The 15022-nt window shown below is 39.4% G+C and overlaps 2 protein-coding genes across 2 annotated transcripts; one reads left to right on the forward strand and one right to left on the reverse strand.

Moving 5' to 3' along the window:
- Nucleotides 1-1800: 1800 nt before the first annotated feature.
- Nucleotides 1801-4836, forward strand: LOC308388228 (uncharacterized protein). The gene is made up of 3 exons (XM_080868806.1): nucleotides 1801-1959; nucleotides 2410-2485; nucleotides 2609-4836. The coding sequence occupies exons 2-3, from the start codon at nucleotides 2411-2413 to the stop codon at nucleotides 4463-4465; spliced, it is 1932 nt and encodes a 643-aa protein (XP_080724932.1). The 5' UTR covers nucleotides 1801-1959; nucleotide 2410; the 3' UTR covers nucleotides 4466-4836.
- An 886-nt stretch (nucleotides 4837-5722) lies between these two features.
- Nucleotides 5723-8028, reverse strand: LOC308388314 (uncharacterized protein). The gene is made up of 2 exons (XM_080868930.1): nucleotides 7136-8028; nucleotides 5723-6643 (listed from the first exon to the last, which is right to left on the reverse strand). The coding sequence occupies exons 1-2, from the start codon at nucleotides 7952-7954 to the stop codon at nucleotides 6308-6310; spliced, it is 1155 nt and encodes a 384-aa protein (XP_080725056.1). The 5' UTR covers nucleotides 7955-8028; the 3' UTR covers nucleotides 5723-6307.
- Nucleotides 8029-15022: the final 6994 nt, after the last annotated feature.

A 15022-nucleotide genomic window follows, 5' to 3' on the forward strand; every position in this document is an offset into this window, starting at 1 on the left:
ATATAAACCGATAAATGTAACATTATGCTGGCACTCTCAAACACAATGAGTGTGTGTGTGTGTGTGTGTGTGTGTGTATGTTTGTTCAAACAGACATGCAATTATCTATTTATCTATTACATAGACAGAGACACTGAAAATGCCCAAAGCTCCCAACCTAGAAACGTTCCAAACACAGGAAAATAAGAAAATAAGGGAATTGCAAGCAGAGGGTGGAGTTTAAATACATCACCACTTCTACTGGGCCATTAGAGATGATTGTATGTTTGTATGTGTGTGTGGATATTTCACATACGCTGTAGACACTGATTTTACCTTGTGAAGGTCATATTTCTGTGGAAATCAAGGCTTCCTCCCAACCTGGCTGTGACCCATTTACTGAGCTTACAGAGAATGACAGAGAGACAGACTCAGATGGGTTAAAAGTGTGTCAGGTGACATATATAAGGATTTTTAGACTCAGCATTATAAACCGCAAACTATCATCTTTTAAAGTGTTTATTGAAGTACAAATGTACATTGCAAATTCATACTTTCAAACTAATTTCTAAACACTGTGACCTTACATTTCCATTCATCTTTCTTTAGTGAACTCACTAACACAGGATACATTGTGTCACAGCTCACTTAATCTTTAAAATACCCTGTGTTACTGTCTACTTTCAACCCAAACGACCTTGATGTACTGAATTGGATGAACAGGAAAAAAATTGGATGGATGGGCTGAACACATGTAGTGTACTCAAATGTAGAGCAGAAGCTTACAAGTGCAGGGGTTTGTGAACCACTATGCTTTTCTACTTGTGCTCTGTCCTCTTCTTCCTGCCTTTTCCCGCCCTTTCGGTCTTCCCTTTTTCCTGCCTGTCAGCTCTGAAACAGCTATATTACTAGATTCTTAATATTAATGTGAATAATAACAGAAATGATAATAATGATAGAAATGAATAAATAAATGGATAAAGGAAAAAATAAAAAGGATGAGAACAGAACACAACAGAAAGTGAATAATTGATTTAAAAAATCCATGTTGTTATGATTATTGTGTCACAGGCAACACTGACTTGTTTATTTAACTATAAATAATGAAGTTATGTTGTCACACCAGTTAACATTGGAATTGAAAGTCAAACGCTCAGTGACAGTAGCTTTAATTTGATATAAAGAACTTCCTTAGCATATGTTTCAAATGACTCTTTTCCATCAAACAAACACACACACACACACACACACACACACACACACACACACACACTTATTTTCATATCTTAGTGAGAACATCTCACTGACATAATGCTTTACCTAGCTGCTTACCCTAACCATCAAAAATGAATGCCTAATCCTAACCTTCAGCCTAAACCTAACCATAACCCAATTGTAACCCTGACACTAAAACCACATTTTGAGCCTCAAAAATGCCTTCAAACTCATGGGGACCAGGATTTTGCCCTTCATTAGTGACCGTAGGTCCCCGCAGGTACTGAAGGTTTTAATGACAAGTTTTCTTGTGTATTTGTGAATTTTCATGACCACATTGGCTACTCTCTACATTATGGAAGCCCGTTTCCGCCACTAAAAAAAAAAAAAAAAAGATCCATAACTCGAAATTTCGAGTTATCTTTCTCGAAATTTCGACTTATTTTCTCGAAATTTCGAGTTATTTTCTCAAAATTCGGACTTATTAACTCGAAATTTCGAGTTATTAACTCGAAATTTTGAGAAAATAACTCGAAATTTCGAGAAAATAAGTCGAAATTTTGAGAAAATAACTCGAAATTTCGAGTTAGCGCTGCCAATAAGAAATCTACGTGGCTGATGTCATTTCCTTGTTACCCGGAAGGATATGGCGCAAAGGGGTGCGCACTCAAAACTGGATCGTGTCGTGAGCTGCTGTATTAACAACAAATGGCGCCAGGTTCTTCAGTTTTGAATGCCTTCCTACAAATGATAACTGGATAAAAGGTATATAAAAACAGTGTGACAGCGATTGTTACATACAAAGTTGAATAGAATGCAACGTCAGGGTTAACCAAAGGTACCTATAAGGTTTCTGTTACACGCTAATGACACCTGTTACGTCTGATGAAACAGACGTTTTGCTGAAAGCATGCGTAATAAGTATACAGCACTGTATAAAACAAAATCACAAATCACCCAAAACAGGGAATATGACTGACAACTATATAAATAAGGAACAAAACCAATAAAACTGTAACCAGACAACTGAGAAAATGTGGGATTGACTGTATTGTGATGCTGATTGTAGTTACAGTGCAAATGGACACTTAAAAATGCAGTTCCCACTTCTCCACCATAGTCAGAGCTCATAATGTAGGTAGGCACAGATACTTTGACGATAATATGGTGGCTTTATTTTAATTTTGTAATTTTAATTTACATCCTTCCTTACAGCATGGGAGACTTGACTGAATTCTTGAAACAAAGAGAAGTCTCTGAGGAAATTATACAGACCTTGGAGAATGAGAAGGTACTTAATTCCAACAAGATACTGGTTGAAATGCAACTTTTCCTCATTGTTCTTAAGTTAAAAATAGAATTGTATTTTCAAGGCTGGTTGTTTCAATAAATTAAATTATTTTTCCATCTTTAGATTGATGCCAGTGTCATAAGTCTAATGACAGATGAGGAGCTGAAGACTTATTTGCCATCATACGGTGATCGTCTAGCAGTATTTGGATTTTGCAGACGGAGGGGCAGCAGCCGCAAGTCAGCGCTTTTTGAACGGCTGAAATCCAAACTGTCCAAAAGAAAATTATCTGAAGAGGATGGCAGTAGCACACGGCAAGAAGAACATTCCCAAACAACCCATAAAAGAAATGCTCTGAAGAGAAATAGAAAAATAGAAATAGGATGGATGCATTATGATGAAGACACTGAGGTTTTCAAGCAGGTTAGAGCTAGACGAGGAGGAGGAACAAGAAAAATAGACATCTGCAAGGATGCCAAGAAAAGGGACATATTACAGGTTGCAACAGGCCTGTTCTTTCCAGATGGAGGAAACATTCAGGGGCCCTTAACAGATTTTGACTGTGATCTGAAGGATTATCAAGAGATGATAGTCGATGATGCATTGACAGTAGGAGAACTTTATCATGTCACAAAACTTAATATCCTCAGGTTCTACCTCACCACAAAGAAAAAACAAAATGACAGCCTTCAGAGCTCCAACCCAGGTTTGCATCCATCTTCAGAAATTGAAGCGAGTCCTCAAAACCAAACCTCTTCTTTTACTGTCACTACAGTCCAAACATCTGCTCCATTTGAAACAATCAGCCATGATGTGACATACATTGAAGACACTCCAAACGATAACCTTCCACAATCTTCCACGCAGTCTCTAAGCGCTAACACTTCTCACAGCAGTGACATTATTTTTGTTGGCCCCTTTTCTGACAGTGAGCCAATAAATTTGGATGACACCCTGATTTTTTCTCCACAACCTGGTCCATCCAGTGAGAGAGTGAGGAGAGTAGTGGTGGTCCACAGAGGGCAGGTAATGTCAGAGCTCATTTCACATTTTAGTGATAAGGACCTTGAAGATGTCGACATCAAAATCCAGGTCTTACTGCCTGATGGAACACCTGAAATGGCCCATGACGATGGGGGAGTTGTGAGAGACTGTCTTTCAGAATTCTGGAAAGAATTCTATGACCAGTGCACCACTGGAAACGTTTACAAAGTGCCCTTCTTAAGGCATGATCTTGGGCAACCGGAGTGGGAGAGTGTGGGCAGAATCATTGCATTTGGATGGGTTAGAGAGAAATATCTGCCTGTGAAAATTGCACCTGCCATTCTGGAACAAGCTGCCTTTGGATATGTAAAGAGTGATATTGTGGAGAATTTCCTTAAGTTCATGCCTGACTCTGAGCGTACAGTGTTAGAGGCGTGGCGATCAGACTTTAGCACCGTGGACCAAGAAGAACTTATAGACATACTTGATAACCACAGCTGCAGAAAGATACCAACAGCCTGCAATGCCACTGAAGTCCTATTGGAGCTTGCACACAAAACACTTGTCCAAGAGCCTGCCTATGTTATTGAACAGTGGGCAAGAACACTCAGCACTGCATGGGAAAGCCTTTGTGATCTATCTTCAGTTTATGAAACCCTCCAACCAACTGTGAGAAAAGTTCTCAAGTGTCTCACTTTCCCTGAAACAATGACGGCTCACCAGAAGCTGATTCAGAAATATCTAACTACATATGTGAAGAATGCTGAGAAGGAACATTTGTGTTTGTTCCTCAGGTTTTGCACAGGTTCAGATTTACATCTGGGAAAGAACATCATCATTGGGTTTAACGAACTGAAAGGTTTCCAGAGACGACCTGTGGCACACACATGTGGGTGTGTACTGGAGCTGTCGATAAATTATGACAGCTATCCTGACTTCAGATCGGAGATGAACAGTGTGTTGGAATCAAATGTGTGGGTTATGGACATTATCTAAAGGTTTGATTCACGGACAATGGCTTAAAAGCCATTGTTGTTTTACAACAGATTATATTTGAGTTGTGAACTAAGTCTAAAGTGTTCCCATGTGAATGTCACAGCAAAGGTTTCAGGTGTTTAAAAACTGAGTTCCAAGAAAAAGTATTTGGTGAAATACCACTGTAATGCAATTTGAGGTACTTCTTTGTGTTTCTGTGTTTTCCTATTACAACTGAGGCAATATTTTTCTAAACACTTGTGAAATGCATTTCTGCAGAGGTCTCAGAGTGGCAGTCTGGAGACCATTTATAAGCATTCCCATTTCCTCAGTCAGCATGTGTGCATGTGAACAATGAAAGCAGTTTTTCCACCTTTTATTCAATTTTACTATTATTTGAATCCAAAATCAACTTTAAAAAATGCATTAGGTTCATTTTAATTTGTCAAATTTTATTAATGTAATGTCAAAAGATGACATGTATTGTAGTGGTTCACCAGAAAATTAGAGAGACCCCTGCAATATGTAGTGTATAGTACATGTAGGAGATATATGCAATATCTCCTACATTTTTTATCATCGTGCACACATTTTACAGTTTACAAGTCAGGTTTTACTTTATCATTGTATTTTATTACAGTTATGTTTGTACAGTTCTGTTTAGCCATCTGGGTTATGGTGACTTTTGCTAAATTGAATGGCCATAAGGCACACCTGCTTTTATTTTGGATTTCTGTGAAATCAGCAATTGCTTAGCTGAAGGTGGATTTTTGGTTGGCTTTTCCTGATTTTTGTAATGGAAAAAAACCCCTGTGTATCATAGCCCCCTTTTTCAAAACTACATAGCCGATGGGGTAGTTATTTAAAAGATATTTTCCTATATTTCTGTTTTCATGTTTGAGCCTAATGTATTTGCTTCATAGTGGTTTTAGACCACACGTTCTTATTCTTTAATTGTAGGATATTGTTATCAGATCTTGCCATATTATCCTCAATCTCTTTTTATTGTCCCATTCTTTTTGTATTTTTAATAATAATTGAACTTTTGCAGAACATATTGCATATTTTTGTTGAGTGTATTATCGTACTTTTTCCAAGTCTTGTGCTTGCAATTAGCTTTTTATAAGAATACTTTAAGGTTTTTTGTGTTACTGTAAATACAGTACAGTTATTTTGTTTTAAGACAAGATGATGGCAAAAGATCTGTGTTTTATAATAAAGTGTTCAATGAGACAAATTACATCTTTAATTTTGGTAATTTCTGGGTTTTTATTATTCTGAGGCGCAATCCGAAAAAAAAAAAAAAAAAAAGGTCCATAAATCTCACTCAGTTAGGTTATCCATATGCTAAAAATATATATAATTATACTGCCCATAATCAGGAAAACAGTCAGTATATATAAAAAGTCTCAGCAGTGAAAAAAATGACAGTGAAAATTTTTTTTACTGCTACATAACCAGATATTTCAAAACATCAATAATTACTCAAAAAGAAAGATGAAAAAGCATATTTACAAAAAGTTGAAATCATAATTCCAAGGTGACATGCGCTGCATATCCTCCAAATAGCAGGTCTAACAGACATTATGTTTACATATGTTTTAATAATAAGGCTTTTAAAACAAAAAATTGGTTTGTTAATTGAAATAAACCATCCAAAAAAAAAAAACAACCCTCCAAAAATTAAATACAATTTTTATAGCCTTTTTCAATTGGCCCTGTTCGTGAAATACATTTTCAGGCCCTCAAAACCCATGTATGTGTGCCCCAAAAACGACAACCATCCAAAAATTAATAACTCATAAAAGTTTACAATTTAAATATGAAAATACAGAATTAAAAATGCATAACGATGTCTAACCTTTAAGGCAAAAGCTCCAACTCAGTAAGCATCAACTGCCTTAGCTTTACATACAGATCCACTGTATGAAACACATCATCTGAGAAGTCCAGGTTATGTTCTGACATGAGTTCTACACAGAGATGAAAGACATCCTCTTCACATGGAAAGTCTTTGAACACGCATTCTTCAAGGCAGGCTTCAACTTTGTCCATATTGACATGTTTGAGACAGTCCCTCGCGCCATAAATGTCTGGGAGGGCATACATAAAAGATGGTCGGCCATGAGGACTTCGGGAGTTGTGGACTGGGCGCATTCTGTGGTCATTCCAGGCCAAAGCAACTTCATTTAATTCTTCCTAGATGAAAACAAAATGAACAAAAGAAACATTTTCAGGCATACAATATGAAAATGTTAATGTACAAAAGCACAACTAACTTCTACATTGATTTTCTTAGCTTACACACCATTAATTTAGCTTTGAGCTACATTAATGATATATATCCGTATATATACACACACACACACACACACACACACACACACACACACACACACACACACAGATACTTATTTACTTAGTTTTGACCCACCAAAAATGCTAACCGAGTACAGAGAGAGGCCTAAACACATAAATAATCAATGTGTTATAATGTATAATTGTGTTCCTTGATATATATGTGGAATTTTTTTTTTAACAAAACAGTTTAAAAAAAAAAAAAAAAAGCACTACTTTTCACGTGTACTTTAATATATCTGATGTTTCTATAATATACAAAGGCCGTGTGAGTTGTTACAAATTAAACAGTTACAATACATGTCGTTTACACAATCACCTATGTAAACTCACCTGTATAATGTGAAGAAAACAGAACTGGACCAATGATTTGTCCAAGAAAGAGTCTGAGAAGTGGCCATCCTCTCTTAGTTTGTCAAATAGTTCAATCCAGTACTGGATACACTGGCTTCGTAAGATTAGCCACCATCTTTCAATGCGTTGATTTCCTGTACTTGCTCCAAATATGACGTGCTCTCTTTCTGGTTCATTGTCTGTAAAGTGCAAAAATCGTTGCATGTGAGCCACATGGACGTTTTCTGTTCCTAGATCTAATCTCACTCGATCAGGGCAACCACCTTGTTGAATCACGGCATCCATGAAGTAGCCAGCAATTACTCTCGGGTCATTATTTGTCTTGTAAGCGTCTAGCCATATTATACTCCTTGAAAATCCGTCAATGCATCCACTGATTGCAATCCCAAATGGCTTCAGTTTATCGTAGCCGTCGATATGCCACACATAGTTGGGGCCTCTGCTATGATACACTCGCCTCAGCAGTCGTCTACGTGACCTCAAATCCACACCTTCTCCATCGAATAAACGGAGCAGAAGACGAACGGTTTCTCTGTCAGTAACAATGCCATTCATCCAACACTTCTGGTGCATCCAACGATACCCATGACACTGTCCTGAGGTTGCCAATTGTGCTTGTATAAAAGCTGCCACCTCTCCCACCTCTGTTTTGTTCTTTCTGCGCCAAAGTCGGTTGTTGTGTAAAATCCTTTCAAGTGTACGGAGGCTGATAGTAATGCCATGTGATTCAGCTAATAACGCAAGAATCTCCTCATTTGTGAAGCCACGCTTAAAATACTCAGCAATTTGTGAATTCATGATCCGTATCTATAATTAGCATTTCTGTAGCATTTGTAGCTGAGGGCTTCAGCTTCCGGGTAACACGGAAATGACGTCATTCACATAGATTACTGATTGGCAGAGCTAACTCGAAATTATGAGAAAATAACTCAAAATTTCGAGTTATTTTTCTCATAATTTCGAGTTATTAAGTCGAAATTTCGAGTTGCTAAGTTGAAATTTCGAGAAAATAAGTCGAAATTTCGAGAAAATAAGTCGAAATTTCGAGAAAGATAACTCGAAATTTCGAGTTAAGTATCCTTTTTTTTTTTTTTTTAGTGGCGGAAACGGGCTTCCATACTACATTGGGCGATCACAATTGAAAAAAAAAAACAGAAAATCCCCCCAAACACTCTGGACCCTCTTTGCTGGCTTTCATACAGACCACTATTGAATCTTTCCTTGTAAAGCTTGTAGGACGGTGTAGAGTAAAAATAAAAATGTTGACACTTCCACTGCATATAAGAGCTTCAACTAATATTGCAGCCATGATTATCCCTCAGATACTATACATTTAAGATTACAAGTAATGTTATTTACATTTTATATAGCAACACCTAGAAACTGTTATAATTTGCCCTACTGTTCAGTGTTTTGGAAGCCAATTTTAAGCATCATAAATTCACATTTTTCACACAAAAACATATCAAATGTTTTAAGTGAGACAATGTATCATTTTAAGGGGAAAAAAAAGGCTTAACATAATTATTTGAATATCTCGAAAAAGTTGGCACAAGTGCAACAAAACACAAAAGTAATTGGTGATAAAAAAAAAAATGTGACCAATTAGGCCAACTAGCAATTGGTCAAGAACATGACTGGGTATAAAAAAAACTGCATATTAGAGAAACAGAGTTTATCTGAAGTAAATATTACCAGAGGTTCCTTAACAAAATGCAAGGACTGAACCATTTACAGTTCATAATATCATCAAAAAAGAATCTAGAGAAATCCCTGTGTGCAACAGACAGGGCCAAAAATCAATAGTAAATGATTTTGATCTTCAGGCCCTCGAGCAGCATGGATTAAAAATAGGCATGATTCTATGTTAGAAATAACTGCATAGACTCAGGAACGCTTCCAGAAATCACTGTGAACACAGCTGACTGTGACACCTACAAATGCAATTTAATGCCATATGTGTACATGATCCAGAAACACTGCTGTCTCCTTTAACCAAAGCTCTGTCCATGCGGGAATTGCACATCTGGATAGAAAACCACACAACAGAATACTATCAGTCAGGGATTGTCATGGACACTATATAACTCTACATTTTAAAGTGCGCATGCGCCAACCAGCGTGCAGCCTGTTACAGTCGCTCCTGCTTTTCTCTTAGTTTAGCTCTTTTTTCTTACGTATTCTTTTTTTTTTTTCTGACTTGTATTTTCCTCCGTTTTCTATCTCTTACTCAATCATGTGGATTGAGAGAGTTTTTGTTCTTCTGGTGGCCGTGGAACTGTTACTTTTATCATGGAACGGGACCGCGGCACATCTCCTACACGCACGGACTGTTTACTCCAGAGATCAGCTGATCGCCCTGATGCCGGCCGGCTCGCTGGCCAGGCCCGCAGAAGTACCAGCTGAAATTTGGAGGAAAACACATCGGGGATGCAGAGGTCAAGGACAGAAGAGAAGAAAAAAGGTGACGGTGAGACAGCGGAGGCTCGAAGCGAGGAGGAGGTTTAAACCGTGTCTGCCGTCTATCGTGATGGGAAATGTGCGATCGTTGGCAATTAAAATCGACGAGCTCTCAGCACTGGTACGGAGTCAGAGGGAATACCGAGAGTGTAGCCTGATGTGTTTCACCGAATCATGGCTGCACCAGGACATTCCCGATGAGAATGCTTCCGTGGAAGGCTTCCACACTGTTCGGGCGGACAGGGACAGCATCGCTAGCGGTAAGCGTAAAGGAGGTGGGCTTGCTGTTTTAGTTAACAACCGGTGGTGTAACCCTGCCAACATAACAATCAAAGAAAGGATTTGTTGCCCGGACACTGAACTGTGTGCTGTTGGACTCAGGCCGTATTATTTACCCAAGGAATTCTCTCACGTCATCTTGGTGGCTGTCTATGTTCCCCCCTCTGCTAACCCCACAGCTGCATGTGACACTATCCACTCTACCATAGCTCGGCTACAGACTCAGCACCCGAGTGCCTTTATTGTGATCTCGGGTGACTTCAACCATGTATCACTGGACAATACACTACCAACATTCAAACAATATGTGGACTGTCCCACCAGGGGAGAGAAAACTTTAGACTTACTGTATGCTAACGTCAAGGATGCATACAGCTCCTCCTCCCTCCCCCCACTTGGTAGGTCAGATCATAACCTGATTCACCTCACCCCCCATTATGTGCCAATTGTGAGGAGGGAACCTGTGACCACCAGGACTGTTAGGAGGTGGTCAGAGGAGGCAATAGCGGAACTACAGGGCTGTTTCGAGGCGACCGACTGGGAAACACTCTGTGAGCCTCACGCCGAGGACATCAATGGGCTTACTGAGTGTATCACAGGCTACATAACTTTCTGCACCGACTCCATTGTTCCAGCTCAGACTGTTCATTGTTACCCAAATAACAAGCCGTGGGTGACTAAGGACATCAAAGCCCTCCTCAACAACAAGAAGAGGGCTTTCAGAGGGGGCAACAAAGAGGAGGTGAGGAAGATCCAGGTGTTACTAAAGGACAAGATCAGAGAGGCTAAGGACAATTACAGGAGGAAGCTGGAGTGGAAACTCCAGCAGAACAGCATGAGAGAGGTGTGGAGGGGCATGAAGACCATCACTGGATTCAGGCCAACCAACAGCAGGGGAGCTGAGGGAGGTGAGAATAGAGCCGACGAGTTGAATCTGTTTTTCAATAGATTCGACACCACAGTGTCTGCTCCCACCCCCACAACCTCACCTGCAGTCAGCCTGGAATCCAGAGCCACACCACTGTGCCAGCCTCTCTCTTCACATGTTGCCTCCTGTGAGATTCCTGACACCCCTCCCCCACCCATCACCTTCACTCAATACCAGGTTGAGATGCAAATGAGGAGACTTCACTCAGGCAAGTCTGCTGGACCAGACGGAGTGAGTCCCCTTGTCCTCAAGACCTGTGCCCCCCAGCTGTGTGGAGTCTTTCATAAACTGTTTATGCTGAGTCTGAGTCTGCAGAGGGTCCCGGTGATGTGGAAGACATCATGCCTCGTCCCTGTACCAAAGACGCCTCGTCCCAGTGGCCCCCAGGATTACAGGCCCGTGGCACTGACCTCCCACATCATGAAGACCCTGGAAAGGCTCATCCTGGACCAGCTGCGACCCATAGTAAGACCACATCTGGATCCCCTTCAGTTCGCTTATCAGCCTCGTCTCGGAACAGAGGACGCCATCATCTACCTGCTCAATCGTGTCTACACCCATCTGGACCAGCCGGCGAGCACTGTGAGGGTCATGTTTTTTGACTTTTCCAGTGCTTTCAACACCATCAGGCCGACCCTCCTGGGTGATAAGTTAGCAGCGATGCAGGTGGATGCTTCTCTGGTGTCCTGGATTGTTGATTACCTGACAGGAAGACCACAATATGTACGTCTCCCACAGTGTGTGTCTGACAAGGTGATTAGCAACACAGGGGCACCACAGGGGACTGTCCTCTCCCCCTTCCTCTTCACCCTCTACACCACAGACTTCAGCCACTGCACAGAGACCTGCCATCTTCAGAAGTTTTCTGATGACTCTGCGGTGGTTGGATGCATCAGCAGGGATGATGAGACAGAGTACCGGGCTGTGGTCGACTCCTTTGTCACGTGGTGTGAGCAGAATCATCTGCAGCTCAACGTGGCAAAGACCAAGGAACTGATCGTGGACTTCAGGAAGACCAGGAAACACTTGACCCCTGTTTCAATCCAGGGGGTCAGTGTTGACATTGTGGAGGACTATAAATACCTTGGAGTACACATTGACAATAAACTGGACTGGGCTAAAAACACCACAGCACTTTACAGGAAGGGCCAGAGTCGTCTCTATTTTTTGAGGCGACTGAGGTCCTTCAACATCTGCCAGAAAATGCTGAGGATTTTCTATGAGTCTGTTGTGGCCAGTGCGATCCTCTATGCTGTTGCATGCTGGGGGAGCAGGCTGAGGGTCGCAGATGCCAACAGACTTAATAAACTGATCCGTAAGGCCAGCAATGTTGTGGGTATGGAGCTGGACTCCCTCAAGGTGGTGTCGGAGAGGCGGATGCTGTCCAAGATAAAGACAATGTTGGATAACACCTCCCACCCACTCCATGACATGTTGGTCAGTCACAGGAGCTCGTTCAGTGAGAGACTGAGATTACCGAAAAGCACCACTGAACGACACAGGAAATCATTCCTGCCTGTGGCCATCTCCCTGTACAACGCATCCACTTAACACACTGTTTGCTGCTACAACTACACATGTTTCTTTTCCAACTATTTATTTATGAGTGACTTATGTATGTATGTATGTATATGTATATATTGTACTATTCTTAGTTAGTGTATTGTCTGTCTTGTCTTAATGTTGGTTTAAAATGGAGCACTGTAACAAAAAATAATTTCCCCCAGGGATCAATAAAGTATTCTGATTCTGATTCTGATTCATCTTGTGAGTTAAAAATCAAGAGCTGAAAGTCAGCACTTTGACCAGTTGTTCTTTTTGTTTCTATTTCTTTTTATTTCTTTTTTTTTCTTACTGCATTTACTTAGTTCTACAGTTAGATTCAGTTTAATCTACTTGTTTAAAAAAAGTTAATGATTTAAGTTCAAATAAACCTTTTTAATTTGGAACAAACCCAAAGATATCTTCAGACTTTTAATTGACCACATAAACGAGTTGTACTTAGAAAAGAGGGAACTTGGTCTACTACTTGTGTTGGTTTTCCAACACTTTCCACAATTACAAATAGTCATGAATTCAAGCTTGCCCCGTTATTTATGGAGGTTTTTTTGAGCTAGACTATCTCTACAGGTAAATAGTATGAGCTGAGACACTTCCAAAGAGGGTTGGACAACTTATTTTATCTGCCTTGTGTTCCTCAGGCCATGCTTCTTGATTCAAACCATAAGTTATTGAGTCTGTTGAAGAAGTGTGGCTCCCTCACGCCGAGAAAATGTATGCATTTGGATAAAGCATGGCTCCATAGTGAAAAATTGAGCTTGTTCATTTTAGATTAACTTATAATGCAAGTATGAGAACATCTGAATGAACCTCACTACCAGTGTGAAACTCCAGAATGTCAAGAATATGCCACCTAAAATGCAATCTAATGTAATAGTAAATAGTTGCCACTAGATGCTCATAACTGAAATAGTTGGTGACTGAGAAACACATACGTGTGGTACTGCAGAAAATCCATCACCTGGTAAAATGTAGAAACTTTACATTTTGCAATTTAAATACCTAGAAGTTGTCATTTTTAAAATGCATTAATCAGAGCCCAACTTATAAGTGCTTAAGTCTACTGAGGCCTAGAGGTAAAAAAAAATTAATGTGTTTAAAAATTCAATTTCATTTCATTCTTGACAGAAGTTTGACCTAAACTCAGATTTCTACAAAAACTGAAACATTTAAATATGTTCTGCTATTTTATTATGTCAGTTACTGACAGTTTAATAATCTATTAAAATTTGCTCTATTGTTATTAAAAAAAAAATCAATGTCAGTGTATTTTGTGACAAATCATCTGGTAAAGCAGAACAGTTTCTGGCAGGGATGTAAATTTGCTCTCACAGTTGCCCTTTTAAGGTCTGATCCTTTGCAACAATTTGCAAGAATACAAAGTATTACATGCCATGTTAAACTAAAAATGTCAGCTGTAAATGGTTCCAAACAAAGGGTGTCTGACACATATTTAAACCATTCCCCAAAGGAAAGCCCAAATCATGAAATTATTTTTAGAAATATACAGTATAGCATTTAACCAACTGACCACTTCTAACAACCTTCTACTTTTTAAAGAACAAGGCTGATGTTCCACAAAAGGAGCTCAAGCGAAGTTTTAGATGAATATTAAAAGATCAAACATCAAACACGTTTATTTATCATTCAAGGTGTCAACTGCCGTCTTTACCAACCTTTTAAATTCTGTAGTGCCATTATTTTGGAGCATTTCAAGTTGCTATCCATCAACAGAACCATTATATCCCAGTTTTTAATACTGCGTATGCATTAAGTCCATAGTAACTACATAAATTGCCAAAAAGTGCAAAAAAAATACAAAAAATTGAAAATCATTTTTGTTTTTTTACACATATTTCTAGTTAAAGAAATGTCAGAGGTACATCCCTCAAAACTGTAAATGCAATAAAGTTGCTCAAAGTTGTTTTCAACCACATGAAATTTATTTTGAGTGTCTTCATAGTTTCATTTTTGAGGTACACTAATTTTTACAAACTGCAGAAAAAACAAAAATAAATATTATTGTGCAAAATTTACAAAAAACAGCATTGGGCATCAAACTAACTATTTCCAAGAGTGCAATTTAAGTTCTAAGCATCCCAGAAACTATACAAAAAGGCAAACATGATTTTTGAAAATAAACTAAAATAAACCTTCGAAAGGGAAAAAAGTATGTTTCTATGAAAAGTCACTTCCAGTTTTTCCAGGTAAAGGCGGGGATGTGATAGTTTGCGCTGACATTTATTCCAACGTAGGAAATGCTATGAACAGCTGATCAGATCGGCAAAGCGTATTTCTAGATTATGATGTTTTTGTTGTTGCGCTTTTTATGCGATTTTTACAAAGCCCTTTGTGGAAGGAAACCATGATTGGGACACGGTGAATGCATGTTATGCAAGTACAACTCCTCTGGTTTCATATGCCAAATAAAATTATTTTGCCAGCTTATTTTGTAGAATTTAAAAATAGTTATGCAAATCAGAGCGTGCACGCTCCGATGGGCTTAAAAGGTTTACATCCATCCTTTCATCGTTCTTCTGCGGTTTGTCCAGGTCTGGGTCACAGGAGCAGCAGTCTACACAGAGCCCATATTTCACACTCCCTAACCACCTCTTCTGACTCATCAAGCTAACGCTGGA

Source organism: Rhamphochromis sp. 'chilingali', assembly GCF_963969265.1.
Source record: "Rhamphochromis sp. 'chilingali' genome assembly, chromosome: 20".
Taxonomy (NCBI): domain Eukaryota; kingdom Metazoa; phylum Chordata; class Actinopteri; order Cichliformes; family Cichlidae; genus Rhamphochromis; species Rhamphochromis sp. 'chilingali'.